The sequence below is a fragment of the Saccostrea cucullata genome, unplaced genomic scaffold (assembly GCF_032062105.1).
Source record: "Saccostrea cucullata isolate Sc308-1 unplaced genomic scaffold, CSIRO_AGI_Scuc_v1 ctg909, whole genome shotgun sequence".
Classification (NCBI taxonomy): Eukaryota; Metazoa; Mollusca; class Bivalvia; order Ostreida; family Ostreidae; genus Saccostrea; species Saccostrea cuccullata.
Window position 1 is genome coordinate 280,001 of NW_026928802.1, and position 15,172 is coordinate 295,172.

At 36.8% G+C, this 15,172-nt stretch overlaps 1 protein-coding gene across 1 annotated transcript in view; it reads left to right on the forward strand.

Moving 5' to 3' along the window:
- The window catches only part of LOC134278755 (mitogen-activated protein kinase kinase kinase 4-like), an 83,097-nt gene that overhangs the window by 25,539 nt on the left and 42,386 nt on the right, over window positions 1-15,172 (forward strand). Inside the window, exon 9 of the mRNA XM_062761046.1 lies at window positions 3,678-3,761. Coding sequence (XP_062617030.1) covers window positions 3,678-3,761 — 84 coding nt within the window. The remainder of the gene's footprint in view (window positions 1-3,677; window positions 3,762-15,172) is intronic.

A 15,172-nucleotide genomic window follows, 5' to 3' on the forward strand; every position in this document is an offset into this window, starting at 1 on the left:
GCGGCTAATTGGTTGACACTATCCCTGTTGTTAAGTATGCCAAGCCAGACAAGGTACATGCAATTAAATTATAAATTAAGAATTAAGAATTAAATAAACAATAATTTTAACATCAACTGTTAAAAAATTGTTTTCTATTAAATAAAAATCATTTAGTCACGGCTTTGCCTTGAAAGCTGTCGTTGTTAAAGCACGCAGATAACGATATTATTTTAATGATCTCTGCTTTAAACAATACAAAAAATTGCTTAAAAAATAAATATACGGTATAAATTCTGGACGTTTCATTAACAATGATGCCATTAACAATGGATTTATTTAAGAATTCATTTTACGTACTATCGGCAATATCTAACGACGGTCGACCCAGCATGTTTTTTTTTTTTTTGGTTTTGTTTTTTTTTTCAATATCAGACTGCAGATTTACATGCATACACATATACTTGTCTTTATTTTATAACTGCACATTTTGTTTTAGCTAAACTGTACACAAAAATTACTTTTATGTATGTATAATTTTATATACATGTACCTGTAATAATACGAATAGAAACGCGAATGGTATTGTTAAGAACGGTAACTCTACTTCTTGTTTCCTAAATGATGGAAAATTCAATTCATCGCCAAATTCGTTATACCGCCATGATTTCTGAATTACAAAAGGTGGCGGTTTATCGAGAATTGCCTGTATAAGGCTTATATAAACCAAACTTGCACAAATGATGCATCAAGGGATGAAAACTCTCAAACTTGCTGCAGATGCTGGATTTTAATTACGTTTTCATAAAGAAGAACTAGTTTGAAGTTTTTATATAGGTCTATTCCTAAGTATCAAATCAAAATTGCATAAATTTTGCATTTTTGGGTGTACTCTTTTTGTTGGTTAATTGTGTGACTTTGCCTTACTTAAAGACAACATTCGTTGAGGTGAGCTCTATAATCTCTGATTACCTATGTTTAAATTATTTTACAGAAATTTCTATTTTTAGTAAACACAGTAACACTGTTCATCCAAATCAAAAATTTTGTTTTCGATGAAGGTGTTGCCTTGGTTACTAAAAATAGAAATTTCTTTGAAGTACTTTCAAAATGCTATTCCAAATACAGTTTGAGTCTGATTATTATATAATTTTGCATGCAAGTAGACTACACTAAGATACATAATTATCAGTTTTGTGTTTTTAGCTCACCTGAGCCGAAGGCTCAAGTGAGCTTTTCTGATCAAAATTTGTCCGTCGTCTGTCGTCGTCGGCGTCGTAAACTTTTCACATTTTCATCTTCTTCTCAAGAACCACTGGGCCAATTTCAACCAAACTTGGCACAAAGTATCCTTGGGAGAAGGGGATTCAAGTTTGTTCAAATGAAGGGCCACGCCCTTTTCCAAGGGGAGATAATCATGAATTTGTTAAAAATTAATGGCATTTTTAAAAAATCTTCTTCTCCAGAACCGCTGGGCCAGGAAAGATGAAACTCATGTGGAATCATCCTCAGGTAGTGTAGATTCAAGTTTGTTCAAATCATAATGGGGCCAAAATGGCCGACCCAAGTTTAACATAGGAATACATAGGAAAAATCTTTAAAAATCTTCTTCTCCAGAACCACTGGGCCAGGAAAGATGAAACTCAAGTGGAATCATCCTCAGGTAGTGTAGATTCAAGTTTGTTCAAATCATGACCCCTGGGGCAAGGGTGGGGCCAAAATGGCCGACCCTAGTTTTACATAGGAATATATAAGAAAATCTTTAAAAATCTTCTTCTCAAGAACCACTAGGACAGGAAAGATGAAACTCATGTGGAATCATCCTCAGGTAGTGTAGATTCAGGTTTGTTCAAATCATGACCCCTGGGGCAAGGGTGGGGCCAAAATGGCCGACCCTAGTTTTACATAGGAATATATAAGAAAATCTTTAAAAATCTTCTTCTCAAGAACCACTAGGACAGGAAAGATGAAACTCATGTGGAATCATCCTCAGGTAGTGTAGATTCAAGTTTGTTCAAATCATGACCCCTGGGGCAAGGGTGGGGCCAAAATGGCCTAGTTTTTCATAGGAATATATAAGAAAATCTTTAAAAATCTTCTTCTCCAGAACCACTGGGCCAGGAAAGATGAAACTCAAGTGGAATCATCCTCAGGTAGTGTAGATTCAAGTTTGTTCAAATCATGACCCCAGGGGCAAGGATGGGGCCAAAATGGCCGACCCAAGTTTTACATAGGAATACATAGGAAAAATCTTTAAAAATCTTCTTCTCCAGAATCACTGGGCCAGGAAAGATGAAACTCATGTGGAATCATCCTCAGGTAGTGTAGATTCAAGTTTGTTCAAATCATGACCCCCAGGGCAAGGGTGGGGCCAAAATGGCCGACCCAAGTTTTACATAGGAAAATATAGGAAATATCTTAAAAAATCCTTCTCAATTACCACTGGGCCAGGAAAGATGAAACTCTTGTGGAATCATCCTCAGGTAGTGCAGATTCAAGTTTGTTCAAATCATGACCCCCGGCCCTGGGGATAGGGTGGGACCAAAATGGCCGACCCAAGTTTTACATAGGGATATATAGGGAAACCTTTTAAAATCTTCTTTTCAAGAATTCAAGCCCGATGTGCTCAGGTGAGCGCTGTGGCCCTTGGGCCTCTTGTTGATGTTGCCATAGTAATTTAAATTGAAAATTCTATTGCGATTGTACACATGTTTTTGTTCTCCAGGCTGTTTCTCGGAGATGGCTGTGACAATCTTCCTGAAACTTTCCTCAAAGGATGATCACCGGTTGTAGTTGTGTTGTGTGGTCATTCAGTTTCATAATGGCTACCATTGCCATGGAAACCTGCAAAAAGTGATAAATTTTGTCTGAGAGTGTTCTCTCTTGTCCCTTGGATATTCGTCATGAATCTTTATTGATTTAATGATTAGTACCTGTAATTGTGCGTGTTGCATTTATAAATTGCAAATTGTCAATAGTTCCCATGGAAACAGGGGAAAGGTGAAAATCCTTTATGCCATAATAAATAAATTGCTAGATTCTCATCCGAAATTTTTTAAAAATCGAGGCGGGTGGGCGGCTTTTATTCTATATTTTTTATTTTTTCAATTTCGCAGATATTTTATTGATCTGGTCAATCGGTGTAATTTTACCTACAATAACCAAATAAAAGTCATAGTAAAGGTTCAATTATCTCTTACTTCAGATCATCACCAATCTTTTTCAACCAATGACCCTTGTTCAAAATATAATATACGCATGTATTACAGCTATTTCCATCGTTTCAGCTGTCAAAATCATGTCGACTTTCGCGGGATTTAAAACGAAAGTAGAATGGTAGATGATTACCGATCCCGATCAGAATTATGACGAAGAAAAACAGAAATAAAAAAATCAAGGCGGGGGTATAAAATCGGGGCGGGCGGGGATGAGAATCTAGGAATATTTTTATTATGGCCTTAACTTTGATTTTTAAATCAAAGTACCAAAAGGATTGATACAAGTTAATGGTTGTCTAAGCTTAGCTAATGGGTATTGTTTTAGTGATGAAAAAATGAAAGTCTTGTCCAGTTCGGGGCGACATAGTATTGCTTGCAATAGCAGACTTTCTAGTTTTATCATAAGGATTTTACATTTTTCACCAAAGTTTAAATATCAAGGGAAATTTTGCATCAAATTTTAAATTTCATACATTGCAGGATCTGGAAATAGCAGCAGACTTTAACATTGCAGTAACAACTGTTGAACTTTTGGCTAAGCTGAAAACTACAAATTTTGTAATGGTAAGTGAATATTTTAATAACTCTGTATTCAACAAATGTTTTACAACTGTGTTGTGAATTTCTCACCATGACCTTATCCTAATTTTTCTTCACTTACCCTAGCTTCAAAATATTATTAAAAGATTTCAATGGTACACTGACATGATTGATTGTGCCCAATTCCAGTGTGTCATAATTTTCTGACGTTGACTTTCCTATCAGGTTGATTGATCAATGATTTACATAGGAATATATAGGAAAAATCTGAAAATCTTCTTTTCAAGAACCACTTGGCCAGGAAAGATGAAACTAATGTGAAAACATCCTCAGGAAATGTACAGGTAGATTCAAGTTTGCTCCAGTCATGACCCCAGAGGGTAGGGTGGGGACACAATGAATGATTAAAGTTTTATAGAGGAATGAATACATCGGAAAATTTTTAAAAACTCCACAAAGCCATGATTGGTCATAACTTTATGTAAGCATCCTCACATAGTGTAGATTCAAGTTTGTTAAGTCATGAATGGGTAGTAGGGGTTGGATAGGTGGGCCACAGTTGGGGATCAAAGTTTAGCCAAGAAATATCAATGAAATATTTTTTCCCCAAGAACAGAAAAGCCATGTTTAAATATTGATATGGAGGCAACCTCAGGTAGTACAAAGTCATAGTGGTTCAAATGAGGGCTGCCAGGGGTAGGGCTGGGGCACAATGGGGGTGGGGTTGGGGGGATTAAAGGAATTAATAGGGAAAAAAATCATCTGCTCAAAAACAACAAAGGCATTTATTGTATGGAAGCATCATCAGGTAGTTTAAAATCCCACTTGTAAACTTCTCAATACTGAAGTGATTTCTGCTTTTATTTCCTAGCCAATGTGCTCAGGTGAGCTATGTGGCCCATGGGCCTCTTGTTACATGAAAGTATCCTCAGGTAGTTTAGATTCCTATTTCTTCAAATTCTAACCTATGAGGAAGGACAGAACCACAATGAGTTATAAGTATTAAGGAAAATCTTTAAAAATCCTCTTCTCCAGAACAGCAAAGCCATGGTTATTTTTAAAACTATTGCTATCAGTTTTCGTCTGTCGTCCTGCATCATGTGATAATATTTGAACATTTTCAGTTTCTTCTCTGCAACCACTAAACCAATTTCGACCAATTTTGGCATAAAGCATCTACAAGTATAAGTGTAGGGGAACAAAAATTGTGAATTTCATGGTCCCTGCCCCCCTTTGGGGCTTGAGGGGTGGGGCCAAAACCACTTAAATTAGTACAGTCTTAAAAAAATCTTTTTCTTTACTCCTGGACATCAAGCAAAAAACTGTTGGCATGAATCTAATGAGCATTGAGTCCTCTACCAAAATTGTGAAATTCATGGTCCCAGGATCAGGGGTTCTAGTGCTAGGGTGGGGCTATATAGATTATATAGTGAAAATGCATTATTTCTTTGAAAATCTTCTTCTCTGCATAGTTATGAATAGCAAGAATGTCTCTTCCAGAATTGTTAATTTTATGACCCCAGGGTCGGGGGTCCTGGTGTAGGGGAGGGGCTCTATTGATTACTAGTATATAGTGAAAATGCTGAAATTCTCTAAAAATCTTCTTCTCAGCTCCTAGGAATTGAACAGACTAACTAAGTACATATTTAGGGCCCCGCAAGGATTTGCGGGTGCCCTATAGTAATCACTCTGTCTGTCCGTCTGTCCGTCTGTCTTTCTTCCGTCCACAAATTTTCTGTTTTTTCCTAATAACTTTTTTTGTGGTTGCCCAATTAAGATCAAATTTGGTATGGTAGTTCAATAGGCAGAAAGACATATTTTGATGCTAAGTTTGTTTCTCTATGTCCCCTGGTTTGGAGCTGGGGTGGTGGGGTAGATTCCTTAACTTTATATAAGAATGCATTGGCAAAGAGAGATAACTGCTGACGCTGTTCCCATTGTAAACTGAATGCTGCTTTGAGTCCCTTTGGCTTAACTAGCTTTCCTCCTTAAGGAAATCCAGAGCATTTTCTTTATCTGTCACATTGAGATTAATTACCACCTCTGTCTGCAAGTGAAGTTTGTTTTGAAGTTAAGTGTATTGGAATGCTATGAACACTCTGAAATGTGGATGTAAATATAAATGTTTATACTTTTTTTTGGTTAAAATAGTTATGATTTCATTGAATTCTTAAAAACAAGAAATAGATAAAAAGAAGATATGTTTTTTATTTCAATAAAAAATTTTTTTTTTTTATTTTACTTTTTTCCTTTTATGTAAATTCAAGAATACATGTATTAATTTTTAAGGTAGTTGTATAAAAACCCCATTCTATCATACTGAAAAAGTTCTTATTGTAACTTTAGAAGAAAATGATGAGAGAGGTACAATTAATCCCTTGGGATTAATTATCTAGCTTGCTGCAGAAAATTTAGTAGGCTTTTCTTTATTTGTAACTTTAAGATTAATCATGTTAACCCTGGTAATGCTGAACCCGGAATATTCCGGGTTTCGAATGCACGTGCTGTGAGCTGAACCCAGAATATTCCGGGTTACGACATATTGTTCATTAGCATATTTTTATAACGTATTTTTAAACATCCAATGGAAATAAAGTCTAATAAAAACCTTTTTCTTATTTGGTAATACGTTTGGGGTTAAAACTAGCTCAGTGACGTAGCTAAAATCTGATTGGTTGTTATTTAAAACAAGTGTGTAGTTGCGAGTTTATTTATGGGTGACCCAAAATGGCGGCGTTCTTACCACAACATGAAAACTTCTTCAACGAATTATTTAACGACGATGAAAGTGACGAAGAGTTTGAGGGATTTGAGTCTGATGATCTGGCCGACAGTTCCGATGAAGAAGTCAACGAAAATCCGAATAATTTCATGGCAAACTGGCAAGATGGTGACCGACCTCGCACTGACATGGGCTTCACAGGCGTCCCTGGACTAAATGTTGAAATGCCAGATGATCAGCGTTCGCCACTTGATTTTTTCAACCTATTCATCAAGGATGATGATTTCCAGACTATGGCAGACGAAACTAATCGCTATGCAGAGCAGTATCTACAACGAAATGAGGGAAACCTCAAGCCTTCTTCCCGATTTCGTAACTGGGTCAAAACCACACTGGATGAAATGAAGGTGTTTATCGCAATTACGATTGCGATGGGTTTAGTAGTTCAGCTGGACATTTCCGAGTATTGGACGACATCGGAGGTGAATACCACACCGTTTTTTCCGTCATTAATGCCAAGGGACAGGTTTTGGCTCCTCATGTGCTTCTTTCATTTGGCAGATAACAGCGCACAGGTACGTCGAGGAAACGCGGGTTACAACCCTCTATACAAACTCGGATCCCTTTACAAAAACATTATTTCTTCATTCGGGACTGTGTTTCGTCCACACCAACATCTGTCTTTGGATGAAGGGATGGTACCGTGGCGAGGAAATCTGTCTTTTCGTGTGTACAATCCAGACAAACCCAAGAAGTATGGGATTAAGGCCTACATGTTGTGTGATGCAGTGACTGGGTATTGTTTACGTTTCAAACTTTATACTGGGAAATCGGAGACACCTGCTAGTGCAAATGGGGCTACATACGACTTAGTTATGGACATGATGCGAGGATACTTTGGACAAGGTTACATTTTGTACATGGACAATTATTATAGTTCACCACAGCTTTACACTGACTTGTTTGTGCTCGAGTGTGGTGCCACTGGAACATTACGAGTTAACCGGAAGGGAATTAAGCAGCGGATAAAGGACAAAAAGGTGGACAAAGGTAATATGTTCAGTATGTGCAATGATGAACTTGTTCTTGTGAAGTACCATGACCGTAAAGTTGTTTACCTGTTATCTACCATCGAGGAAGCTGCAAAAGCCCCCTGTGGAAGAGTGGCACCACGAACAGGAACACCCATCGAAAATCCTGCTATCGTTAATGCGTACAACAAGTATATGGGAGGCGTAGATCTGATCAAATGGTTTCTTACGCTACTTTCAATGCCAGGACCCTGAAGTGGTGGAAGCGCGTGATTTTCCATGTGATTTCTCTAGCTACTTTGAATGCTTACCTGTGCTACAAGACCCTAACTCCAAGGAAACCTATGCTTCACAGAGTTTTCCGAAAACAACTTGTAACCGAACTTGTGCAGTCCGTTAATAGAGCATGTGTCCCAGGAATGTGTACAAAGCCTGTGGGGAGGCCTAGCACTGCAGCAGAACCCATCATGAGACTGCAGGGGCACCACTTCCCCATGAAGATCGTTGGAACAGGCTTAAAGAAAAACATTACCCGTGCTTGTGTCGTGTGCTCGGTGGCAGAGAGGCAGAGGCTCGAATCAATTGGTGAAAAAAGGAAAAGCGCAGGAAAGGAATCTAGCTATCAGTGTGACAAGTGTCTGACTGCCTTGTGCGTTGACCCCTGCTTCAAACTTTTTCACACACATAAAGACTACATAGCTGCATACAAGATGCGTGTGATGGTCGACGAGTAGATTTCAGTTCAGATGTGAAAATTATGTGCGGATACAAATCCATCCAAAGAATTTATTTATTATGACATTTTATGTGTTCATTGTATTATTCATGTTATCTGTTATAAGTTATTTAAAGTTTGAAACAGGGATCAATGCACAAGGCACATTGATAACTAGATTCCTTTCCTGTCCTTTTTCTTATGACATTTTATGTGTTCATTGTATTATTCATGTTATCTGTTATAAATTATTTATTTATTTATTTATTTATTTATTTATTTATTTATTTATTTATTTATTTATTTATCTGTAATTAATCAGTTTATAAATTTCTAATGAAATATCGATTAATTTGATTTAAAAAATGATATTTCTCTTCTAAAATCTATTTCTTTATGTTTTTACCTGTATTTACCTGAAGATTACCTAAATATATATACATGTATATAATTATTACCTGTTAGGTGTGAAAATTATGTGTGGATACATTAAATCCAAATCCAAATCTATTTATCATGACATATTATGTATTTATTTTATTATTCATGTTATATGTTATAAGTTATTTATTTATTTATATGTATTTAATTAGCTGCATATTTAAAGTTATTCAGTCGTTTTCATTGGTTGTTGAAATGGATTATACCTGTTGAAAAATACATACCTGTTCTGTAATTGAATGAAGAAAATTATCAATTAATTATTAATTTATTAATTTCTCATAAAATATTGATTGATTTGATTTAAAAAATAATATTTCTCTTTTAAAATCTATTTTTTTTATGTTTTTACCTGTATCTACCTGGAGATTACCTGTATAGCTGTATATATACAAATATATTGTATTATAACATGTTTGAAATAGAAGCTAAAAGTCTGCTGAACATTTTGATGTATAATATGTCTATATTACTATTATTGTTACTAAATAAATTTGATTTAAACAAACCACCTCTTTTTCTTTCAAAACTAGGCAAAAATATTCAGCTCACAGCCTTTTCACTTTGTATTATATATAGCATTACTAGGGTTAATGAAAACCTTTGTCTGCAACTGCTGTTTGTTTGAAGCTAAGGTCAAACCTTCATGATATTTGCATTCATTAAAGGCTGGCATTTTGTATAAGATAAGCTTCATTATTGTTTAAATATACATTCAATGTTAAGTTGTTCTTTACTGCCTAATGTAAATACAAGGATATTATTTACAGGTTTTTGAATATTCAGGAATTATCTTGAAATTTTAAGAATACAGTTGCTGTTGCTTATTCTTCGTAAATTTTTTAATCATTCCGTAAGCTGCACCCTTGTAATTCTATCCCATGGCGGGGCCCTTGCTGACTGGTCAGTTTTCTAGTTATGATGAGCAAGAATGGCTTTTAAAAAATTGTGAATTTTATGGGCCCAAGGTCAGGGGTCCTGGTGTTAGGGTGGGGCTCTATTGATTATATAGTGAAAATACATGAGTTCTTTGAAAATCTTCATCTCTGCTCCTGGGTATTAAAAAAAACTAACTAAGCAAGTAGTTATGATGAGCAAGATTGCGTTTTCCAAAATTATGAATTTCAAGGCCCTTGGGTCAGGGTTACCATAGAGAAGGGGGGGGCTCTACTTATATACTGAAAATGAATTAATTGTTTGAAATCTGCTCCTTGGTATTAATCAAACATTTTTGATAAGCAAGGGTGCCTTTTCCAAAATTGTGAAATGTGTTGACCCAGGGTCAAGGGTTTATGTGTGGTAGGGACACTAATGATTATTGCTGAACATTACTGATTAGTTGAAATGTATTTTTTGTCCCCCTACCCTGCCTATGGGTATCAAGTAACCAAGCTAAGCAATTGCTAAGTGTATAGTTATGATAAGCAAATTAGCCTCTTTCAAAATTGTGAATGCCATGATGTCTAGTTTAAAACATGAACCAAATTCAATTGTTGGAAAGTTGCTGCGTGATGCTCAGGTGACCTACAAGGCCCATGGACCTCTTGTTACATGAAAACATCTTCTGGTAGTGTAGATTCAATTTTTTTTCAAATCTTGACCCCTAGGCTTAGGAAGGGCCCACAGTGGGTGATCAAATTTTACACACTAGGAATACTGTAAACCAACTTTTATTCGTGACGACTTTATTTCACGATTAACCTGGGGTAAATTAGTTTGCGACGATTAATTTTCGCGATCAAACCTTTTTTAGCTCACCTGAGCCGAAGGCTCAAGTGAGCTTTTCTGATCACATTTTGTCCGTCGTCCGTCCGTTTGTCCAGCTGTCCGTCTGTCTGTCTGTCCGTCTGTAAACTTTTCACATTTTCGACTTCTTCTCAAGAACCACTGGGCCAATTTTGACCAAACTTGGTACAAAGCATCCTTGGGTGAAGGGGAATTTAAATTGTTAAAATGAAGGGACATATCCCCTCGCAAGGGGAGATAATCAAGAAAAGACAAAAATAGGGTGGGGTCATTAAAAAATCTTCTTCTCAAGAACCACTGGGCCAGTAAAGCTGAAACTTATGTGGAAGCATCCTGGTATAATGTAGATTCTAAATTGTTCAAATCATGACCCCCGGGGGAAGGGCGGGGCCACAATGGGGAATCAAAGTTTTATATAGAAATATATAGGAAAAATCTTTGAAAATCTTCTTCTCAAGAACCACTGGGCCAGAAAAGCTGAAACTTATGTGGAAGCATCCTGGTATAGTGTAGATTCTAAATTGTTCAAATAATGACCCCCGGGGGAAGGGCGGGGCCACAATGGGGAATCAAAGTTTAATATAGAAATATATAGGAAAAATCTTTGAAAATCTTCTTCTCAAGAACCACTGGGCCAGAAAAGCTGAAACTTATGTGGAAGCATCCTGGTATAATGTAGATTCTAAATTGTTCACATCATGACCCCCGGGGGAAGGGCGGGGCCACAATGGGGAATCAAAGTTTTATATAGAAATATATAGGAAAAATCTTTGAAAATCTTCTTCTCAAGAACCACTGGGCCAGAAAAGCTGAATCTTATGTGGAAGCCTCCTGGTATAATGTAGATTCTAAATTGTTCACATCATGACCCCCGGGGGAAGGGCGGGGCCACAATGGGGAATCAAAGTTTTACATAGAAATATATAGGAAAAATCTTTGAAAATCTTCTTCTCAAGAACCACTGGGCCAGAAAAGCTGAAACTTATGTGGAAGCATCCTGGTATAATGTAGATTCTAAATTGTTCACATCATGACCCCCGGGGGAAGGGCGGGGCCACAATGGGGAATCAAAGTTTAATATAGAAATATATAGGAAAAATCTTTGAAAATCTTCTTCTCAAGAACCACTGGGCCAGAAAAGCTGAAACTTATGTGGAAGCATCCTGGTATAATGTAGATTCTAAATTGTTCAAATAATGACCCCCGGGGGAAGGGCGGGGCCACAATGGGGAATCAAAGTTTTATATAGAAATATATAGGAAAAATCTTTGAAAATCTTCTTCTCAAGAACCATTGGGCCAGAAAAGCTGAAACTTATGTGGAAGCATCCTGGTATAATGTAGATTCTAAATTGTTCAAATAATGACCCCCGGGGGAAGGGCGGGGCCACAATGGGGAATCAAAGTTTTATATAGAAATATATAGGAAAAATCTTTGAAAATCTTCTTCTCAAGAACCATTGGGGCAGAAAAAGTGAAGCTTATGTGGAAGCATTCTGGGGTAGTGTTAATTCTAAATTTTAGGAATCATAACCCCCGGGGGAAGGGCGGGGCCATTATAGGGAATCAAAGTTTTACATAGAAATATATAGGAAAAATCTTTGAAAATCTTCTTCTCAGGAACCACTGGGCCAAAAAAGCTGAAACATATGTGCCCATGGAAGGATCATGGGGTAGTGTAGATTTCAAAATGTCTAAATTATGATCAGTGGGGTAGGGTGGGGATGCTTTATGTATTACAAGGGGGAAATCTGGTAAAGAACAGAATGGTCAAAGCTTCTCAGGTGAGCGATGTGGCCCATGGGCCTCTTGTTGGATCTGTTGTTGATAGACATTGAGGCTTTAAGGACCCATTCGCGGCAAGAAATATTCGTGATCACGAGGCTCTCGCGAATTTCACAAAAATTTCTTGCTCGCGAATAAAAGTTGGATTACAGTATATAAAAAAATCTTTTAAAATCTTCTTCTCGAGTATAGCAAATCTGTTATTGGTCATATTTATACTTTTCAATTCTATATTGATTAATTTTCTGCTTTTTCATAGCCAAAGTGCTCATGTGTGTGATGTGGCCCCTGGGCCTCTTGTTTCTATTAGTTTCTAATGGTGCAAAAAAAAAAAAACAAGGTACAGTTTTTAGCTCACCTGAGTCGAAGGCTCAAGTGAGCTTTTCTGATCACATTTTGTCCGGCGTCTGTCTGTCTAGCTGTCCATCTGTCTGTCTGTCTGTCTGTCTGTAAACTTTTCGACTTCTTCTCAAGAACCGCTTAGCCAATTTCAACCAAACTTGCCACAAAGCATCCTTGGGTGAAGGGGATTCAAGTTTGTTCAAATGAAGGGCCACTCCCTCATTCAAGGGGAGATAATTGCGAATTGATAAAAATTTGATGGCATGTTTTAAAAATCTTCTTCTCAAAAACCACTGTGCCAGGAAAGCTGAAACTTATTTGGAAGCATCCTGGGGTAGTGTAGATTTAAGTTTGTTCAAATCATGACCCCCGGGGTAGGGCGTGGCCAAAATGGCCGACCAAAGTTTTACATAGAAATATATAGGAGAATTCTTTAAAAATCTTCTTCTCAAGAATGACAAAGACATATTTCATCATATTTATATGGAAGCATCCCCAGGTAGTGTAGACTCAAGTTTGTTCAAATCATGACCCCCAGGGGTAGGGCGGGGCCAAAATTGGCCGAACAAAATTTTACATAGAAATATATAGGAAAATTCTTTAAAAATCTTCTTCTCAAGAATGACAAAGCCATAATTCATCATATTTATATGGAAGCATCCTCAGGTAGTGTAGATTCAAATTTGTTCAAATCATGACCCCTGGGGGTAGGGCGTGGCCAAAATGGCCGAACAAAGTTTTACATAGAAATATATAGGAAAATTCTTAAAAAATCTTCTTCTCAAGAATGACAAAGCCATAATTCATCATACATGTATTTATATCTAAGCATCCCCAGGTAGTGTAGATTCAAGTTCATTCAAATCAAGACCCCCGGGGGTAGGGCGTGACCAAAATGGCTGACCAAAGTTTTACATACAGTTATTTGGCCAGTTCCGAATAAGAAACCGATTCGACGGTGCTATAAATATACTAGGAATTATATCAAAATCCAAGTGTTTTGTCAAGGTAGTTCGATGACTTGTGAAATTCAATATTGTTTCATAAAAGTTCAGACTTCCCTCAAAAAAAATTATTTCGCAACTTACCATAGGTGTCCATTTTACCAGTTACGAATAACCCGAAGGGTTCCGGATACCCCAGAGATTCTTATTCAATTCAACCCTAAATTAACAAATATACGTCCCAGACGTTATCAATTGGCATGCCTAAGCAGTGCTCCAAGTCGCACTTACTTTTAGGTCGCTAAATGGCGACCTAAAATTTTTTTTGGTCGCCATTTCAGAATTTCTGGTCGCCACAAACAAATTTTTCACTCGCCATGATTGAAACATGTAAATAACACTATTAAAACAATGAACTAACTTCCACATGTGTTATGTTTTTATTAAATCAAAGATTATTAATTACTGTGACTAGAAATCTTTTGCTAGTTGAAGGATAATTTTTTATTAAAACAACCACCCTTTGTATAGTACATGTACACAGAAGAACACAAGTAATCTGATCCTAGAAATAGAGTTTAATCAAAATAAAATAAAACTTTGACAGTCTTGATAAGACAGGACTTTGCCAATTGTTTATCATGTTTACCTGTTTACTTACGACTACGTATCTTAACCATAACTAAGTCGTTATCAATGCCGCCAAAACACTTAATTGTGATATGAAAGTCATTGACCAAATGCTCTAATAACAAAGTCAGAGAAACTCTAGAAAGTTTACGATGTTTGGATGCCATTCTCTCAGAAACGTTATGTTTATACGTTTCTGGTTCTATCTAACTTAACTATTACAGCTAGTCTCGTTCAACCAGACGCTCGGCTGTCTCCGTAAATCTCCGACAAGCAGAGAGACTGCTTGTCGGAGATTTACGGAGACAGCCGAGCGTCTGGTTGAACGAGACTACTATTACAGCATGCTGTCATAACATTACATGATCTAAGTCCATACGATGCTTTGTAAAGTGTGTTAAAGTATTTATCTTCAAACGTTGTCTTGATAGAGAATCTTGAAAACATAAATCTCGATCCCGATCATAAAAAGATGGACGTTGCCAGCCCAGATTTTCTCAATGCGTTTTATTTTTAATTTCTAGTCGCAAAACCAACTTTTGGGTCGCAAATGCGACCGTTTTAGTCGCAACTTGGAGCACTGCTAAGAAAAGTTAAATTAATTGCTTACCAATAAATTATATGTATTTCCAAAGGTTGAAGAGAAACTAGAGGTACTGTGGGCACTGAGCTCATTTTAATGATACCCCACGCCTCCTTTATGATTATTTAAGACAAACTCCATGTTTTACCCGAAATAAATGTCAGATCAAAAAGTAAAATAAAAGGTCACAATGTCACAATGCAATAAAGAATACGTGAAAGTATTATTAAATCTTATTCAATTGTATGGGAGGAAATGCGTATAAGAGATGGATATACCTTTCAATATTTCAAAGAATGGCAGTATCTATGTTTTTCTCAGGGAGCCCAAATTATGTACCAGATCCAAAAATAAAATAGGTGCACTTTGGCACTGTTAAACAAAGATTCTGTGAAAGACTCATTAAATTCTGTGAAGCGTCATTAAACTTTATTCAGTGGTAGAAGAGGGGTTGCGGATAAGAAATGGATACACCAGAGCATATCAGACAGACGGAC